Source organism: Candoia aspera, chromosome 1 (assembly GCF_035149785.1).
Source record: "Candoia aspera isolate rCanAsp1 chromosome 1, rCanAsp1.hap2, whole genome shotgun sequence".
In the NCBI taxonomy this organism is placed as follows: Eukaryota; Metazoa; Chordata; class Lepidosauria; order Squamata; family Boidae; genus Candoia; species Candoia aspera.
Window position 1 is genome coordinate 24,945,544 of NC_086153.1, and position 20,225 is coordinate 24,965,768.

General features: G+C 40.9%; 1 protein-coding gene across 1 annotated transcript in view; it reads left to right on the forward strand.

Moving 5' to 3' along the window:
- The window catches only part of EXTL3 (exostosin like glycosyltransferase 3), a 167,308-nt gene that overhangs the window by 100,488 nt on the left and 46,595 nt on the right, over positions 1–20,225 (forward strand). The window contains exon 2 of the mRNA XM_063300780.1: positions 17,113–19,677. Coding sequence (XP_063156850.1) covers positions 17,530–19,677 — 2,148 coding nt within the window. The 5' untranslated portion in view covers positions 17,113–17,529. The remainder of the gene's footprint in view (positions 1–17,112; positions 19,678–20,225) is intronic.

Here is a 20,225-nt window from a genome sequence, read left to right on the forward strand (position 1 = left end):
ACCTTCAACAGCAATAGTTCAAAACAAGATCACGATTCCCATGAAATTCTGTGAATCAGATCAATCCATTAGTTTAATTATTAACTTTCATATTTAGAGATACTCTTACAGGAGAAACAGTCAGGCCTGTGTAGGCAAATCAAAAAACAGATAGTCATGGTTTACAACAGTAGAGTTATTTCACCATTCACTTAAACTTCTGGTTCTGGTGAGTCCTCATTTCTAAACTTCAATGTCAGGATCTTGCAACTAGGGAATTAAGAAAGAAATCATAATTAAGATTCAAGGAAAATTGGGGATGAAAAGGGTTGGACCATATTCATGACAAGGTTTCTCTACAAGGCATAGAAGTAAATGCCTGCCAAGACATCCTTCATTCTCTGCATCTGCTCAGAATGCACTATGATGAGACCTTTTAAAAACCTACTTTAAGTTCAAGGATAAAAACCTTTCCAACAGCACTTGGCAGTAGCTTCAATACATAATTTAATCCCTGCTCTGATGCAGTAGCATACATTATATCTCCCAAAGGGGCAAGAAACCTAGGTGTGCTGGTTAATTTCTTTGTGCTGCCTTTATATGTTAGGTTAGCACTCTCTGGGGAAACTACTCTTGTGGAGCAGGTAGAGTAGGCTGTCTCTGAAGCTTCCAAGTAGTTTAGCTTAAAGAAGTAGGATTTAATGGCTTGGTTGAGCTGTGGCACAAGGGAAAGTAGTTAGCTTGGGAGTGGCAACGTAATAACAGTCCTGTGGGATCGGTGCAAGGCCCATCTCAGTCTACTGTCTGGTTTCTCATAGTAGCCCACAAAATTCCTCTATGGTTTTAACAAGCAGGAGATATTTCCTCTGTGGCATGCTGCCTCCAGTCTAGAGATCACACTGAGTCCTTGATATGCCTGTTCTGCAAGAACCTATCCAATTCCCTTTTAAAGCCATTCAGGCTAGTGACTGCCACCCCATCTTGGGGTGGCAACATGTCTATTATAACAGGGGAAATGTAGAGGAGTTGAAAATCAAAATTCAACCTTTTCAACACTGAAGAATAGTGATGATGATGATGATGAGACTGTTTATTCTCATTATTAAAAATTATTCTTTTCCTGGTAGGGCCTGTTTGAACATAATTAGCTTCATTCTCTGAGCAATGAGTGGATCAAACAATGGAAATACACTTCATGGACATAACTGCCTGGCAGTAAACCAAATGCTCTATATCCAGAAAGTGCTAGGTTTAGCCTTTGGTGTCTCTAGTTGAAAGGAGTGTAAGTAGATACAGTAGGTGGCTTGTGTGTTTTTGACAGAGGTGGAGAAGAGCCGTAAACAGCCAACGTTGGTAATTCTGGCCTATATGAACCTGTCTTCTCAGTTGGGGTAGGCTTCAGACATCCTCTTCCCCCTCCCCTTAGAACTACTTTAGTGGTTTTGTGTCTTTCTTCTGCCTTTGAGCAACAGCTGTGGGACTAGTGGATTACATTTCACCAAAGAACTTGAGCTTTTTAGTTCTCATTCTCTGTCTTTTCCCCACACCCTCACTTTCACCTTTCTCTCAGACCAACTCCTATCTGTGTCTTTCATAAAGGACAAGCAGCTGAAAGATTAAAGTACATTTTATTCCAAAGCTAAACTAAGCAATATTACTGCAATGAAACAGATTCTTCAAGCAATTTTGTTCTACTGCCATATGCCAAGAATGAGGCTGTATATGTGCCTTGTGAATTTTGGACTCAAGCTTTTGATGCTGAAAATAAAGAGGGCAATGCAGCTGTTTTGAGCCATTGTCAGCAGCTCCAAAGCTTAGCCAGAGTTTTTAATAATGATTTTTATTGTCCAGATCTGTATTCAGTAGCCCCCATCTCAAGCTCTTCCCCACCTCTGTGCTTTTTTGGGAGGGAGGAGATTTAAGCAAGAATTATAGTAAAGCATTATTTTGGAGTTGGAAATAAGAAAGGTAAAAGGAAGAAACAAGAAAAGTACTGGGAGTGGTGGTGAGGTGGGGAAAAAAAGTTTTGTTTATTATATTTGAATGAAAAAGCCTTGAAATGAGAATCTTAATGAATGTTGCAGTGTGGGAGACAGTGAATTATTTTTGTCCTTGGGGATAAATGCCACTGAAAACACAGGTGGACATTGCTCTTCATTTCTCCATTTGGATCGGGAGCAGTTTTGGCCTTCACCTTGAAGCTATCTTGCAGCCAAACTGAAAAATGCTGGCTGGAGGAAAAGCCAAGCACCTGCTGAGTTGTTGAAATGTATACTTAGGAATCTGTGTGTAAAAAGCTGGTGCCAAAACCACCAATTTTCACCTTCCCTGGGTATAAAATGTTTCGAGAGCTAACAGCAAAGCCTCCTTGAAGTAAACAGGCTACGTGATTGGGCAAGATGCAGCTTTTGTTCTATTCTTCCTTTGTAACACTGTGGTTACTTTCTTTTTTCTTTTAGATTTTTATCCTGCCTTTTTATTTATTTACACACACACACATAGCTCAAGGAGGCAAACATAGCAATACTCCTTCCTCCTCCTATTTTCCCCACAGCAACAACCCTGTGAGGTAGCTTGGGCTCAGAGAGGGACTGGCCCAAGGTCACCCAGCCAGCTTTCATGCCTGAGGCAGGACTAGGACTCACAGTCTCCTGGTTTCTAGCCTGTTGCCTTAACCTCTACACCAAACTGGCTCTTTAATAATTCTCTAGTACTTGCCTCCCCGGCTCTTTTAGTACAGTCTCTCTCTTTCACTCTCCCATCTCTCTATAATTTCTTTTAAGTCATTCAAAATTGACTTAAGTCAATTTCTCTTAATTGACTTCTCTTATTGTCCCCCCCCCCCCTTCTTGTGTTGTACTGTCAGCTTCCAGTTGCCTCTTCCTTATCTTCCACAATCTTTTGTCATCTTTGACCTCTTTTGGGGGCTCCACTGCCCATCTGCAGGAATGCAGTTATTTTTATTCTCAGCATGCCCACTACCTTCTCCAGACCTTTTCCATTAATTCTTACTACACATAGTGTCCAGCATATTGCAGGAGATCCATAGCTCAAAATAGATTGTGCCATTAGGATTTAAAGATTGACCCATCTTGAACTGAGTAAAATCCAGTTGACAAGTAATGAACTGTAAAGCATTTCTATGCTGGGCTTCCCTATACAGGTAGTCCTTGCTTAATGACTGTTAGCGACTGTCCAAAGTTACGATGGCACTGAAAAAACTGACTTATGACCGTTCCTTGCACTTATGACCATCGCAGCATCCTTGCGGTTATGTCATCGTGATTCAGGTGCTTGGCAACTGTCACACATTTATGATGGTTGCAGTGTCCTGCAGTCATGTGATCACCATTTTCTACCTTCCCAGCTGGCTTCTGATAAGCAAAATCAGTAGGGAACCATGTGATTTGCTTAATGACCATGTGATTTGCTTAACAACCACCACAAAAATGGTCATAAATTGGAGTCCGGATTTGCTTAATGACTGCATCACTTAGAGATCTAAATTCCAGTCCCAATTGTGGTCATTAAATGAGGACTACTTGTAGCAATGTCTGAGAGTCTGTGGCTAGAAGAACTTCTGTCTTGTTGCTGGACAGCAAAATATCCTAAGATTCAATCACATTTTTACTTCATCTCTTTTAGGCCATAGAAGACTGACATAAGTTTTGGCTTACTAGGAGACCTTTTTTTGATTTAAGTTTTTGTATTGCAGTGAATTCCTCAACTGTGAAAGCTTTTTCATAAAGTCTTAAAAAGCTTAATGAGGGGCAGCCTGGAGGTATCCTGTTTAAGTACATGGGAGATCCACAAGTGGGTCTTGTATGTAGGCGCAGTACCCAGAAGTTGGCATAGGAATTTCATTACATGCTGAAAGTCTCAAAGATATACAGGTAGTCCTCATTTAGCGACCATTTGCAGTTAGAACGGTGATGAAAAAATAAATTTACACCCAGTCCTTGCAGTTACAACTTTTGCAGGTCTGTAAAACAAAGGAAAGCTTAAGTAAGCTCGTAAGCACAGTCGCAGTTTCACTTAGCAACTGCTTCACTTAATGACCAAGTTGCTGATCCCAATTGTGGTCGCTAACAAAGACTACCTGTCAATGGGGCAGATTCCTTTATTTCCAGTTACCTCCAATCACATATGATTTGAAAACAAAACTCTTATTACTGTTGATTTCTTCCCCTTTCAAAACATGACCACAGAGTCATAGAAAAAGAAGCTGTATGGGAAAAGTACCATCAACAGCCCAAGCTCTGGCATGGGCTGGTCCATGAAGAGTCAGAAGCGACTAAATGAATAAACAACAACACCATCAACAATAATCACTAGCCATAATGGCATTGTGGAATTTCTAGGGCTGGCTCTGAATATCCTGAGAATGTTATTATTTGCATTACCTCCTGGGATCCACTGTGCAAAACAGGATAACAAGATGGAATTTTGGTATGATCCTATAGCCAGGCTTATCTGAAGTTCAGCTCCCAAAGGTTCCTATATAACAACTTGATCAAGGTCTAGAGGAAGTATATTGGCTTGGTTAACTTTGATTCCTTGGTTGAGTGATGAGTGATATGGCTCCAATAGTAACGTGGGGTCTTCTATAGGTTTTCTTTATATTTTTAAATAATTGATCAGGTTGGCAGCATTTGAGCACCCTTATTCAACACTGATGTTTTAAACGTTAATAAGACTAGCTTGCTTAACAACATTTCTTGGGTCATCAGGGTTATCACTTCATTCTGAGGTCAATGTCTGTTGATGCACACTTAACTGATCATGGTTTGGCACAACTGCAGAAGTCACAGCAAGCTTTGTTAACACCATATTTCACCTGCAGGGGAAGATTCTACAAAATGTGTGAAGATACTAGCAAAGGGAGGTGACTCTACTTTTGCTGGACTTCATAATTGGAGTCTATTGATTTTTGTTTTTTCCCCATCTGTATTTCCCACTGTGCTGCAATTGTTCAGGTGACTGCTCATTTGGAACTACTGAATTGTCTATTGCAAGAACATTATGTGATTTAGATTGTTGTCCTGCATAGCTTGTATAAAGTTAATAACCTGCATTACTTCTCAGGCACTGGAATATAGTAGTTATGTGAGTGTCACTGCCCTCTACTGGATGCAAGTTCCTTTTATTCAAAGGTAATTGATCATGCCTAGCAGAGATCTCTGTTTACCAAGGGCTTGGGGATGTAGCTACCATCTGTGTAAATGCATTGTGCTAAAGCAGAATTCAGCAAGCTTTTAGCTCCCAGATTTACATAAATAATGGCCAGTATTACTAGTAATCATCTGTCACTACAGAAAATTATATCAAGTAATCCTTCTATTTCCCTGGTGTGATTCTGTTTCCTTTCTTAGCATATGATGGTGCCTGGAATTAATAATGGGCTGGATGAAATTAAAGCTCAGTCTACACAAAAAAGGAGATGCTGTTGTTAAATGGTTTATCAGTCAACTGAAGTGGCATTTAACATTTTCTAGATGCAGGGCAGACAGAAAGTCAGATGTCCTTGGGTTCCCGTTCCAGGAGGACCCACTGCCTACTACAAAAGGAGAGAAGGAGTAATTGCTACTCTGGCTGCTACACAGAGCTCATCCTCTGGAGGACTGGACCTGCCCCTGATGGATCTGACACCTCACTTAGCATTCCATTGCAGCCTATGACAGTAAAAGCAATTCTTCTCACTCTGTTTATCTAGACCAGCCTGTATGGTAGGTCTGCTAATAGTCCAATCATTGCTGCTTCAGGTTATTGCTAATAGTCCAGTCACGTAGCAAGGATAATAATGAGGGAAGCCAAAACATCTCAGCGCTCATTATTGCTTTTTTGTCTGAGTGGACAAATGTGATTTGGTGATTGATGGAAATTCTGCTGCTGCTACTCCTTGCTCTGCTGTGCAGGTGCTGGTTGACAGCTTCCTTCACTGACAGCAGATTCAAGATGGAGTGATTGCTGCTGCTCTGTATTATCCAGCAGATGAGACAAGGATCAGTGAAGAAACTCGGAACAGTGTCTGTTTCGGAGAGCAAGAGGGAGCAGCAATAGAAGGGATCCCCATTTCACTCTTCAAGGCCTGCCTTCCATTGCTGATTATTCAGTTGCACCTATGGGCAATCTAGTAAGCAATCTTGCAGATTAACTAAAAGCAGCTGCTGCCTGGGAAAGTAAGAGAAGTGAGAATGAACTGCTACTGTTGTCGTTTGCTGGACCATCCATCTAGCAGATGAAAGGGAGTGGGAGGAACAGCTTAAGCCTATAGAAAGGAGACCAAGCAGTTAGTAGTCCCCTGCCTAGCATGTCAGTCAAGGACCAGTCAGGCTATATAGAAGTAGCCATTAATGAGGATAAGCAACAACAACTATTGCTGTTCCTTTCACTCCTGGATAAGGTGGAGAAGTGGTGTGGAGACACAATTTGGTTGAGGTGGCCCTCTGAAATGTTTGTTTAGGTTCTTCCAAAATCAGGATTTGGTCCAGACTTTTAGCAAAGCCAGGTACTTCCCCATCCTATGCACATTTGGTTTTTGTTTCACAAATAAAGAATTTTGCATTTGTCTTTGGGCACTTTCAGCCTATTTCTCCATTCTGTCAAGAACATTCTGAATTTCACTTCTGTTCTTCTGAGGTACTAGCTATCTTACCCAATTTGTGTTATGTGCAGATTTGATAGGCATTCCATCAACTCTTCATCCATATCATTAATGAAAATATTGAAGAGTAGAGGACTGAAGCTTGTGGTGCTCTATTTTTCTTTACAGTTTGATAAGGATCCATTGATGAGCACTCAGTGAATGCAATTATTAAGTCAGCTATATATCAACTTATTTGTCATGTCATTTAGCTCTTGCTGAACTAGTTTCCTAATCAATATCTCATGGGTACTTTGTTAAATGCTTTGCTGACGTTAAGATGTATACTATTTCTACAATATTCCCACAGAATGTTAAAGAAGTTACTCTTTCAAAAAATGAGGTAGGATGACTCTGGCAAGATCTGCTTTTGACAAATTTATCCTGTCTCTTGGTAATTACCGCAGAATTAAATAGTAAGCAAAAGAAATTAAATGCATGAAATATAAGGAAAGGAAGGGAAAGGAAATGTGTCTAAATCTAGTTTATAACAGCTGCATTCATTGTACTTCTCATGCTTTTCTATAAGTGCAAACCATCCTAACTTCCACTACAGTTATACATTCATACATTTGTTCTTTAAACTTCTGACCTTCCTCTTTTTGAGGATCTCATCAGCTCCATCCATCTACAACGTGTTTCAGTCTTCACTTTCTTTTCAGCCCATTTGTTCTTCCTTATATGAAGGAAGAACGTATATGATATGTTTTGTGATTCAATCCTCATTCACTCCATATAACCAAACCACCACAAAATACTTCTCTCATACTGGTCACTAACTTCTGTATTCAATCCATGTTCATTCAGCACCAATTCATTCTCGACCGTCTCTCTTGTTTTACCACACATACTTCTTAAGTAACCCATTCTCACTGTATTCAACTTATTTTTATAATTTTCACTTCCATATAACCAAGTGGGCAGAGGGATGCTCTTCCATACAACAATTTTTGCTTCTTTCAACAAACAATTTCTCATAACAAATCACACACTACCAACTGTGTTTCTGCCAGCATTTGCATGTCTTAAAGTTTCTCTGTCCATTTTCCCATCTTCGGTAGACATTCTACTAAGGTACATAACAATTGCCATTCTTCTCTCTCTAGGATTCATGGGTAGGTCTAGGATTTGAAACTTACGGTTTTAAAGCCTGAGCAGAACCCAATGGCATATATCTCTGTGTATGAGTCATCTGACACATCTCTTCTCCCAACCCCTATGGTTGCCATAAATGAAGAATACACTGGTCTAATTTTTAAAAGCAAGAACATCTTTCTGAGCATCTATTCCATGCCTTTTGTGACTAGTTCTGAAGGCCATTATGTAAAATTAGCTTGCTATTTAGAGACAACAAAGATGGCTGGTATGGAATTAATGCTCTATTTGAAGAGCTTTGTATAAAGCTCTTTAATAGTTCGCTGATGGATTCACCCTTTTAGCAACTTTCTGGCTATCCTGACTTCTAGAGGATGGTGTAAAAATCTCTCCTGATGTTTATTCTATAGTACTGCAGTTATATACAGCCCCCCCCCCATTTGAAAGGTGTAAAGATGTGCAGACTCTTTGCTCTCCTCTAAAATGCCCTTATTCTGTAGCTGTAGGTGTATGAAATAGACATATTAAAGCTCAAGGACAGACTTAGAATGGAAAAAAACTATATTAAAAACATAAAATAAACCTATTTTAAAACCATCAACTATCTGCAGTTAACCTCATCTAATTTTGCTAAAGTCAAAAGTTAATTATTTTGTTGATAAACCTATCCATAGATCATAGTTATAACAGTGGTACATTGTCATCAATGCTAGAATCTGTACTTTCTCAATACTGGTTGTGTGATTCAGAAATGGGAGGATACTGTGTTTTATCGAAAACTGGACACAGAACTCATGTCTGGGAAATACTGCCATTTTTGTACCTTGCAGATACTCACCATCAGTTCAATTTATTCCATGTGATGTTTTTCAGACAGAGAGAGCCAATTTGGTGTAGTGGTTAAGGTGCTGGCCTAGAAAGCAGGAGACGATGAGTTCACCTGTCTTGGGCATGAAAGCCGGCTGGGTGACTTTGGGCCAATCACTCTCTCTCAGCCCACATTACCTCACAGGATGGTGGTTGTGTGGAAAATAGGAGGCAGGAGTATTAATTATGTTAGCCGCCTTGAGTTGACCAAACTTACTGTATATTTAAAAAGTAGGATAAAAGTATAATAATAATATAGTCTGATATACTGTAATTGGTAATGCCATTTCAAGTGTAACACATTTGTTTGAGTGGCAGAACAACCTCAAAACACTGCACCATTGTTAGCTTAGCTTGAGTTGGAGATGTAGTGGATATTCTCATGTTTGGGATCCTCTTGATAGAAGCACCTTCAGAAGATCCATCAGTCTGTGACATCTGCTGTTAAAAGGAATTTTGATATATATGGAAATTTCCTTCTCTGCCTGAAATCCTGAGGAACTACCGTGGTTTACATTAGACAGTACTGGATACGGAAACTGATATTAGGCAGATTCCTGAGTCCCATATTATCCCAAAATTGCACCTGAAAAATACATCTTTTTTAAAATGGCTTCTTTTACTGAATCAGTTTTCTAAACCAGGTTCTCAGGTTAAAAAGTAAAATTTGATGTTGACAGCTGCACATAATTTGCTAAGTTGAAGAATGTCCAGGTCAAAGATCCAGTAGATTAACAGCAGTGGTCCCCAAGAGGAGGTTTAAGGTGTGTGTAGGTGTGTGTGTTTACACACACACACACACACACACACTTACAGTATATATATTCATTCATTCTTCCTATTCCTGGCATTTTCCTGCGGGTGCAGGGTCTGCTTTTTGGATCAACTGAATGTTAATCCATTGGTTGCAACAGGTATTGACTGACTGGCTTGTTGCCCAAGCCTGATGTGGGCTGAGAGAGGGTGACTGGCACAAAGTCACCCAGCTGGCTTTCACGCCTAAGGCAGGACTAGACCTTACAGTCGCTGGTTTTTAGCCTTGTGCCTTAACCACTAGACCAAACTGGCTCTCTTTAAGGAATATATATGCTTTTGTTGAAAGCATTATTGCTGGGTTGTTCTATTGATTGTCTTCTTCAGCCAGAAACTGTTCAGAAAAGTAATGTTTCCAGCTCACACCAGTAGTTCAGAAGAGGTGTATGCTTCATTATTAAATACATAAAATTTAGTTTTTGTTGACTGTGTTGGAACCGCAACATTTAGTGTTAGGACATAAAAACGTACGTCCTGGCCCATCTAGTCCAGCTATCTGTTCTCACAGTGGCCAACTGCACAAGGAAGCCCACTAGTCTCCCTATAGAAGAGCCACTGTGGGTTCCAGGCCACTCTGGGTAGGAAGTCTAGCAGCTTCCTTTGGCTGATTTATTTGTTTGGAAGGTGAGAGTGTTGGCAGTGCCTGTTTCAAGTTTCAGTGCCAGCTGGAGAGGGACATTCAAAGTATGTGAATCACTGCTAAATTGGCTAGGGTTTTTCCCCAAGTTTTCCCCAAGGGGAGTTTAGGACACTTTTGGTAAGTGGATAGGATCTTTATATATATCTTTATATTTATATTTATATCAATTTATATAGCAAGTGACTGGGCAGTGAACAATATTTAAAATAAAAGTTAACACAATTACAATCACAACTACAAAAACTGAAATATGTAGCAACCAAGAGAAATACAGTAATAACTAACACAACCAGGAGACGGGTCTCTTCATACACTGGGAGCCCCAGGCCCAGGCAAAAAGCCAGGTCTTTAGGGCCTTACGAAAGGCCAGCAGGGTCAGGCCAACCTAATCTCTGGAGGGAAAATGTTCCAAAGGGCAGACGCCACAGCAGAAAAGGCTTGTCTTCTGGGCCCTGCCAGCCAACATTCCTTTGCTGATGGGACCTGGAGCATGCCCATCCTGCCAGACTGAATAGGACAGGTAGAAACAATTGAGGAGAGAGAGTTCCTTAAATAACCTGGTCTCAAGCCATGAAGGGTTTTAAAGGTGACAGCTAACACATTGAATTGTACCCGGAAGCATACTGGCAATCGGTGCAGCTCACAAAGTAGTGTTACCTGCGCCAAGTTGTGCACCGGTTGAAGCTTCTGAAAGCTCTTCAAAGGCATCCCCTTGTAGAACATGTGTTACATATTTGATCATCAGAATTTCTCACCTCTCTGTACATTTTAGACAGAAAGATAATAGAATGAACTCTATTTTTGGATGAAGATGTTTGCCTTAGTTCACATTTATTATTATTTGAATGGTAGGCCAAGATAGGGTGAGAAGTCCCAGTATTTTATTTATTTATGTATTTATTTATTTTTATATCCCACCTTTATTATTTTTATAAATAACTCAAGGCAGTGAACTTACCAAATACTCCTTCCTCCTCCTATTTTCCCCACAACAGCAACCCTGTGGGGTGAGTTGTGCTGAGAGAGAGTGACTGGCCCAAGGTCACCCAGCCGGCTTTCATGCCTAAGGCAGGAGTAGACCTCACCGTCTCCTGGTTTCTAGCCTGGTGCCTTAACCACTAGACCAAACTATAACATCTAAACATTTTCAGCCACAATTATGCCTATTAATTTAGAATCTGCAGTGTATTAATAGATACATGCTAGATAAATCCATGCAATAATTAAAATATCTTTTTGCTGAAGCTCAGCATTTATATATGTTGTTCATTTAAGATATTACAAGCAGGAATCCAAGCCATTTTTCTTGATTGACCAATATTATCCTTTCGTGGTCTCAAGAAAGCTTTTACTAGCTAAGAACGAACCTTTTGAAAAGCAAACAGGCAGTTTTTTGGAACGTTGTTTCCAAGGCATGCTGCGTATCTTCGCTCATCTTTGCAGCACAAAACATGTGTCAGCATTATGAAATCTGGCAAATCACAACTGGAAAATTGTCCAAGGGCTACTTTTAAATTTTTGCTTTGTGGTTTTTTGCTCAAGATGAGTCACATAAAGCAATTTAAAATCCAAAAGCTGTTTTTGCCCACAGTAATACAAGCATAAAAGGAGATCCTCTTTGATCTCAGTCTTGGATGTGGAAACAGCACAAAAATAGAGATGTAAGCAAAATATTCTAGCAGGAGTAGGGAAATATTGGAACCCTTGTTTCAAATATTTTTGTCCCACCTTTCAGATACAGGATTTTCAGGTTGATTAATTGTTTTAAATTATTATAGTTTTAAATTTGATTTTTATAATAATTTAAAACAACTTTAATAAAACAATTACACAACGCAGTACATTTTAGCAACCCTGGAATCCTTAAAAGCCAAACATCTGGGAGATGCTAAAAACAAATCATAAAACCTTGAAAGCACAGGAAAATACTGTCATTTTTACTTAGGCATAAAGTTTGGAGGTAGGCACTTTTATACATTAGAGGACTTCAGCACTGAGACACAACCACTGAGAAGGCTTTGTCAGTAGTAGACCTTCCTAGACTTTAGGCTTCGTTTTGTATTGTCTTATTGGACTATTTTTAACAGCTGTTAAAAATTGCGGATGGAACTACCATTTTGGATGATAGATTTTTCCCTTCTTCCTTACAGAAAGGGGAATATCTATCCTAAAATAAAAACATAAAATTCCTGTACTACACTATTTTGTTCCTAGAGTTGCTAACTTGAGGACCATGGGAAGCCTACCAGCAGGAATGAAAATAATGGTTTTCTCCAGTTTTTGTTCCCAGTCAATTGACATTGTTGTTGTTTATTTGTTTAGTCGCTTCCGACTCTTCATGACTTCATGGACCAGCCCACGCCAGAGCTTCCTGTCGGTTGACAACACCCCCAGCTCCCCCAGGGATGAGTCCGTCGCCTCTAGAATATCATCCATCCATATTGCCCTTGGTCGGCCCCCCTTCCTTTTGCCTTCCACTCTCCCTAGCATCAGCATCTTCTCCAGGGTGTCCTGTCTTCTCATTATGCGGCCAAAGTATTTCAGTTTTGCCTTGAATATCATTCCCTCAAGTGAGCAGTCTGGCTTTATTTCCTGGAGGATGGACTGGTTTGATCTTCTTGCAGTCCAAGGCACTCTCAGAATTTTCCTCCAACACCACAGTTCAAAAGCATCTATCTTCCTTCTCTCAGCCTTCCTTATGGTCCAGCTCTCGCAGCCATATGTTACTACGGGGAACACCATTGCTTTAACTATGCGGGCCTTTGTTGTCCGTGTGATGTCTCTGCTCTTAACTATTTTATCGAGATTTGTCATTGCTCTTCTCCCAAGGATTAAGTGTCTTCTGATTTCCTGACTGCAGTCAGCATCTGCAGTAATCTTCGCACCTAGAAATACAGTCTTTCACTGCTTCTACATTTTCTCCCTCTATTTGCCAGTTATCAGTCAAGCTGGTTGCCATAATCTTGGTTTTTTTGAGGTTTAGCTGCAAGCCAGCTTTTGCACTTTCTTCTTTCACCTTCATCATAATGCTCCTCAGTTCCTCTTTGCTTTCAGCCATCAAAGTGGTATCATCTGCATATCTGAGATTGTTAATGTTTCTTCCAGCGATTTTAACTCCAGCCTTGGATTCCTCAAGCCCAGCATGTCGCATGATGTGTTCTGCGTACAAGTTGAATAGGTAGGATGAGAGTATACAGCCCTGCTGTACTCCTTTCCCAATCCTAAACCAGTCTGTTGTTCCGTGGTCTGTTCTTACTGTTGCTACTTGGTGGTTATACAGATTCTTCAAGAGGCAGACAAGATGACTTGGTATCCCCATACCACTAAGAACTTGCCACAATTTGTTATGGTCCACACAGTCAAAGGCTTTAGAATAGTCAATAACACAGAAATAGATGTTTTTCTGAAACTCCCTGGCTTTTTCCATTATCCATTGGATATTGGCAATTTGGTCCCGAGTTCCTCTGCCTTTTCTAAACCTAGCTTGTACATCTGGCAATTCTCGCTCCATGAATTGCTGAAGTCTACCTTGCAGGATCTTGAGCATTACCTTACTGGCATGTGAAATGAGTGCCACTGTTCGATAGTTTGAACATTCTTTAGTGTTTCCCTTTTTTGGTATGGGGATATAAGTTGATTTTTTCCAATCTGATGGCCATTCTTGTGTTTTCCAAATTTGCTGGCATATAGCATGCATTACCTTGACAGCATCATCTTGCAAGATTTTGGACAGTTCAGCTGGGATGCCGTCGTCTCCTGCTGCCTCATTATTAGCAATGCTTCTTAAGGCCCATTCAACCTCACTCTTCAGGATGTCTGGCTCTAGCTCACTGACCACACCATCAAAGCTATCTGCGATATTGTTATCCTTCCTATACAGGTCTTCTGTATATTCTTGCCACCTTTTCTTGATCTCTTCTTCTTCTGTTAGGACCTTGCCATCTTTGTTTTTGATCGTACCCATTTTGGCCTGGAATTTACCTCTGATGGTTCTAATTTTCTGGAAGAGGTCTCTTGTCCTTCCTATTCTATTGTCTTCTTCCACTTCCGTGCCTTGCTTGTTTAAAAATAATTCCTTATCTCTTCTAGCTAACCTCTGGAATTTTGCATTTAATTGGGCATATCTCCCCCTATCACTGTTGCCTTTTGCTTTCCTTCTTTCTTGGGCTACTTCTACTGTCTCAGCAGACAGCCATTTTGCCTTCTTGGTTTTCTCTTTCTTTGAGATGTATTTTGTTGCCGCCTCTTGAACAATGTTGCGGACTTCTGTCCATAGTTCTTCCGGGACCCTATCTACTACGTCCAGTGCCTTAAATCTATTCTTCACCTCCACTGCATATTCCTTAGGACTATTAGTGAGCTCATATCTAGCGGATCTGTGGGTCTTCCCTAATCTCTTTAGTCTGATCCTAAATTGTGCAATAAGAAGTTCATGATCTGAACTAGTCAGCTCCAGGTCTTGTTTTTGCCGACTGTATAGATGTCCGCCACCTTTGGCTGCAAAGGATGTAGTCAATCTGGTTTCGGTGTTGTCCATCTGGTGAAGTCCATGTATAAAGCCGTCTCTTAGGTTGTTGGAAGAGAGTGTTTGTTATGCAGAGTGAGTTGTCTTGGCAAAATTCTATCAGCCTATGTCCTGCTTCGTTTTGTTCTCCCAGGCCATGCTTACCTGTAATTCCAGGTGTCATTTGACTGCCCACCTTAGCATTCCAGTCTCCCGTGATGAAAATAACATCTCTTTTAGGCGTGTTGTCCAGTAGGTGCTGCAGATCCTCATAGAACTGCTCTACTTCAGCTTCTTCAGCATCTGTGGTTGGGGCGTATATTTGGATCACTGTGATGTTAGATGGGTTGCCCTGAATTCGAATTGAGATCATTCTATCGTTTTTGGGATTGTATCCAAGCACTGCTTTAGCCACTTTACTATTAATTATGAAGGGTTATCTTCAGTTTCTGCTTAAATTATGAACAACAGTCCAACAAGGATCGTCAGTATGAGATAAGCCTTGACAGAATTTGGTCCAGACATAGAAATGGTAGAGAAAAGGGAGAGGTCAGTAAGAGTTTGGGAGCTGTCAGTAAACAGGGACACAGATGTAAGATTTGGACATACTTCTCCTGGAATCTCCTCCTTCCCTGGCAGGAGCTCAGATGCTATAAATTATATTCATTTTTACAAAGCATGTTCTGGAGCCTTGGTCTTAGCTTAAGCAGTTAGTCGCTGCATATATTCTGCATCCAATAAACCTCATCTGTTTCACACAGCCAAGGGATGGTAGTAGGACCCAGTGGCACAGTGGTAACAAGTTACTTTTAGAAGATTTAACAGTTGAACAGCATAGTACCAGCAGGGTAATACCTACTAATGCTTATATCGGAATAATAGTACAGGTCCATGCGCTAATGTAAGTTTTCAACAGAGGTATATATTTTTTTGAGAGCCAGTTTGGTGTTCAGGTAGTTCTCACTTAACAACCACAATTGGGACTAGAATTTAGGTTGCTGGACAATTGCTAAACAAATGGTTGTTAAGTGAGGACTACCTGTAGTGGTTTGTGGCACCATGCTAGAAACCAGAAGACAGTGCAAGTTCTACTGCTGTCTTAGGCACAAAGCCAGCTGGGTGACCTTGGGCCAGTCATTCTCTCTCAGCCTAGGAAGAAGACAATGGCAACCCACTTTTGAAAAATGTTGCCAAGAAAACTGCATGGACTTGTCCAGGTAGTAGCGAAGACTGACTCGGAGGCGCACACACACAAAAAAAATCCTGCACGCATCTGTCCCTATAACCTACGTCGCTAAAAATCCAGGGTGGTTCCTTCCTGTTTTTGCAGGACTCTATCTCACTTCTTCCCTGTGAAATTTATGTTGATGACCTTTGCTGGTGGCTCTGTGAATGAATGGGGGCAGTGTATTTGTAAATGACTTCACTGGTATTTATTCCAATGAGGCTGAGTATTTTTATCTTCTTTTCACATTCTTGTATTAACCAAAGCAACAAAAGTTTTTTTTTTTAAGTAAGAAGAATTGTAGCTTTGGCAAATGATATTTTTTGTGATTTAAAAGCCAATCCCAATAAAGATGGTATTATACTTCTGGCAGGTGTCCAGGCCTGATTGCTGGTGAACTACAAAGACAACCTTTCTTACGTCTCTCTGCATTTATTAATCTGGAGTCTTATCATTAGCAATACTGGCTGGGAATCTAGAAGTTGTAGTCTGATATATTTGGAGTGCCCTAAGGTGGGGAAAGCCAGGTGTGAGGGAAGGAACATTTCTAGCACCGAAGGGAGGCCATCAAGACTAGATCTCTTAGTCTTTCTGTTTAAATGTGAGACTACTGATACCATCAAGGAGACATTTCATCCTCCCTTTGTTCTTTTTAAAAAATTGTTTTATTTCATTGTGACTTGCAGTAAATTCTGGAGCCAATTATGATGTGTGAGGAAAATCTTTCAGCCTCTTAAATCTGCTACCTTACCTTGAAAAACACAGTTGGTGTTTTTCAAATGTATGACTAATTCCTATCCACGCCTAGTTCTCTTTATTGTCATTGACAGAAATCTACATCAGAAATCTCTTGTCCATGAAGGAGCAGGAACAGAGATACCTGGAGATAAAAGCGCTTTGTTAATATGGTTCTTAAATTCTACTTCAGAAACTCAGAAATGTGTTCTTGCTCAACCATTGTCATAAAGTTGCTTTCTAATCTTTTGCCAAAGATAACTAAAGTTGTCTGATGTCAAGGCCCACCTTGATTTTATGTTCCAAACAGTATAAAAAGGCACATCTTTCTTCATCTAAGAATGGATACGTCTAAGAATGGATATAGATAGATTTAGTATTTATATGTTTGTAAGTTTTCTATCAGAAAGACTATCTCTGTTTTGCATCATAGGCAGTAACATCAGACCTACATTCCAAACAGTGTCTGGTCAGCATGGTTTTATAAAGGTAGCAGGTACAGCAGTATGTTCTTGTTGCTGCTTTGCTGTTCAAAAAAATGACCTCTATTTTCAGAGGTTAATGAAACCTTCACTGCTTGTATGATCTGATATATCATTGTTGTTTTTTAGGCTAGCGGACTACCGGCAGCATGATGACGGCGAGGGATACTGATAGCGTGGGATTCTTCTTGCTTGCCTTGTTGTCTCGATGCTAATTCAGAATGTGGAAAATAACAGTAAACTTTGGAGTGCTCCTTTTGTGTGTATCTGCCCCAGAAAAGACTTCTAATTGCCATGTCAATCCTGTTCCCTCTCACCTTGCAACACCCAGTTAATTGAAGCTTGAGAGAAGTGTTTCTGATCATTGGTTCCTGTCAAATCAAAAGTTGTGTCCTTCATCCCAAGAAGAAGATGAAATTTCCATTCTATTGGCCCTTTGTCAAACAGGCACAATAATATTTCCTTCTGGAGACTCTGGGATACAAACTGTTTTGGGTATGGCTACTGATCCCACGTGATAGAGGTGTGGCACCAACCTTGGGACTCATGACTGGGTATACAATGTTGCGGAATGGGGGAGTAGGCAATGGAGGCCAACCTTGGATGCTACGATGGTCTAGTCGGATTCGACTCACTTGGCTTAGCTTCACGTTATTCATTATCCTGGTCTTCTTTCCCCTCATTGCCCATTACTACTTAACCACCATAGACGATGTAGATGATGCTGGCAAACGCATCTTTGGTCCCCGCATAGGCAACGAACTTTGTGAGGTGAAGCATGTTGAGGATTTATGTCGAATTCGAGAGTCAGTGAGTGAAGAGCTGCTCCAGTTGGAAGCTAAGCGGCAGGAGCTGAACAGTGAGATTGCCAAGCTGAATCTCAAGATTGAAGCCTGCAAGAAAAGCATTGAGAATGCAAAGCAGGATCTTCTGCAGCTGAAGAATGTTATCAGCCAAACAGAGCATTCATATAAAGAGTTGATGGCTCAGAACCAGCCCAAGCTTTCACTGCCGATTCGGTTGCTACCGGACAAAGATGACTCTAGCTTTCCTTTGCCAAAATCCAATAGAAACTGCCGGCTGCATAATTGCTTTGACTATTCACGTTGCCCACTAACCTCTGGTTTCCCAGTATATGTCTACAACAGTGACCAGTTCAATTTTGGGAGCTCATTAGATCCTTTAATTAAGCAAGCCTTTGAATCCACTGTCAGAACTAACGTGTATGTTACTGAAAATGCGAACATTGCCTGTCTCTACATTATCCTAGTAGGGGAAATGCAGGAACCTGTAATGCCAAAACCTACTGAATTAGAGCAACAGTTGCATGCTCTACCATATTGGAGGACAGATGGACATAACCATCTCATTATTAACTTATCCAGGAAGTCGGAAACTCAAAACTTCCTTTTTAATGTCAGTACGGGGAGAGCCATGATCGCCCAGTCCACCTTTTATGATGTACAGTATCGTCCAGGTTTTGACATTGTAGTATCTCCTCTTGTCCATGCCATGTCTGAACCCAACTTCCTAGAGATCCCACCCCAGGTGCCAGTGAAGAGAAAATACTTATTCAGTTTCCAAGGGGAGAAGGTTGAATCTCTCCGATCCAGCTTACAAGAAGTACGATCATTTGAGGAAGAAATTGAAGGAAATGCACCAGCAGACTATGATGATAGGATTATTACCACATTAAAGGCTGTCCAAGACAGCAAACTGGACTTTGTCTTGGTGGAATTTACTTGTAAGAACCAGCCAAAGGCAAGTCTGCCCACTGAGTGGGCTCTTTGTGGAGAAAGGGAAGACAGACTAGAGCTACTGAAATTATCTACTTTTGCACTGATAATCACTCCAGGGGATACCCATCTTATGATCTCTGCTGGCTGTGCAATGAGACTGTTTGAGGCTCTAGAAGTTGGTGCTATTCCAGTCATTCTTGGAGAGCAAGTCCAACTGCCTTACCATGATGTAATTCGGTGGAATGAGGCAGCCTTAATTATACCAAAGCCACGTATTACAGAAGTGCACTTTCTTCTAAGGAGCATTTCTGACAATGACCTCTTGGCCATGAGGAGACAGGGCCGCTTCTTATGGGAAACCTACTTTTCCACTTCAGACAGTGTTTTTAGCACAGTCTTGGCTGTCATAAGGACTCGAATCCAAATTCCAGCTATTCCCATTCGAGAGGAAATGGCGGTGGAGATCCCTCACCGGTCTGGCAAAGCTGCTGGCACAGATCCCAATATGGCGGACAATGGGGATTTAGATTTGGGGCCAGTAGAAACAGAACCACCTTACTCATCTCCTAAATACTTACGCAATTTTACTCTCACAGCAATGGATATTTACAGAAACTGGAACTCAGCTCCTGGTCCTTTCCACCTCTTTCCTCACACACCCTTTGATCCTGTTCTACCCTCAGAAGCCAAGTTTCTAGGGTCAGGCACTGGATTTCGACCTATTGGTGGTGGAGCTGGTGGCTCTGGGAAGGAGTTCCAAGCTTCATTGGGTGGCAATGTTCCCAGGGAGCAGTTTACAGTAGTCATGTTAACCTATGAGCGAGAGGAAGTCTTAATGAACTCCTTAGAGAGACTCAATGGTCTCCCTTACTTAAATAAAGTTGTAGTGGTCTGGAATTCCCCCAAGCTTCCATCAGAAGATCTCCTTTGGCCAGACATTGGTGTTCCAATTGTGGTAAGTCATATTCAGATATTTCCTTTTTTATTCCTAAGGGAAAACTCATCACTATTTATATAAAATGTTGGTCTTCAATTATTTATTTATTTATTTTATTTGTCGCTGCCCATCTCCTCCCACCAGAGGGACTCTGGGCAGTTTAAACAAAATAGTCAGTAAAACAATAAATATACCATCCAATTACAATATATATAAATACCCTATATAAAATACAATTACAAATAACTAATAAATATAGATAAAAATAAAGTCCAGATGGCTATGATCCAATTCAGTCCTTGCATTGGAGGAGCAATTTTAGGGCACTAGTCATCCCCAGACATAACTATTTTCCTCCCCACCCCAAGCCAGGTGGCAGAGCCAGGCCTTCAGATTCCTCTGGAAGTCCAGGAGCAATGGGGCTAACCTCACCTCTGAGGGAAGAATGTTCCAGAGGGCAGGAGCTGCTGCAGAGAAGGCTTGCCTCCTGGACCCTGCCAGATGGAATTCTCTTACCGACGGGGACTGCAACATGCTCTCTCTGCATGATTGGGTGGGATGGGTTG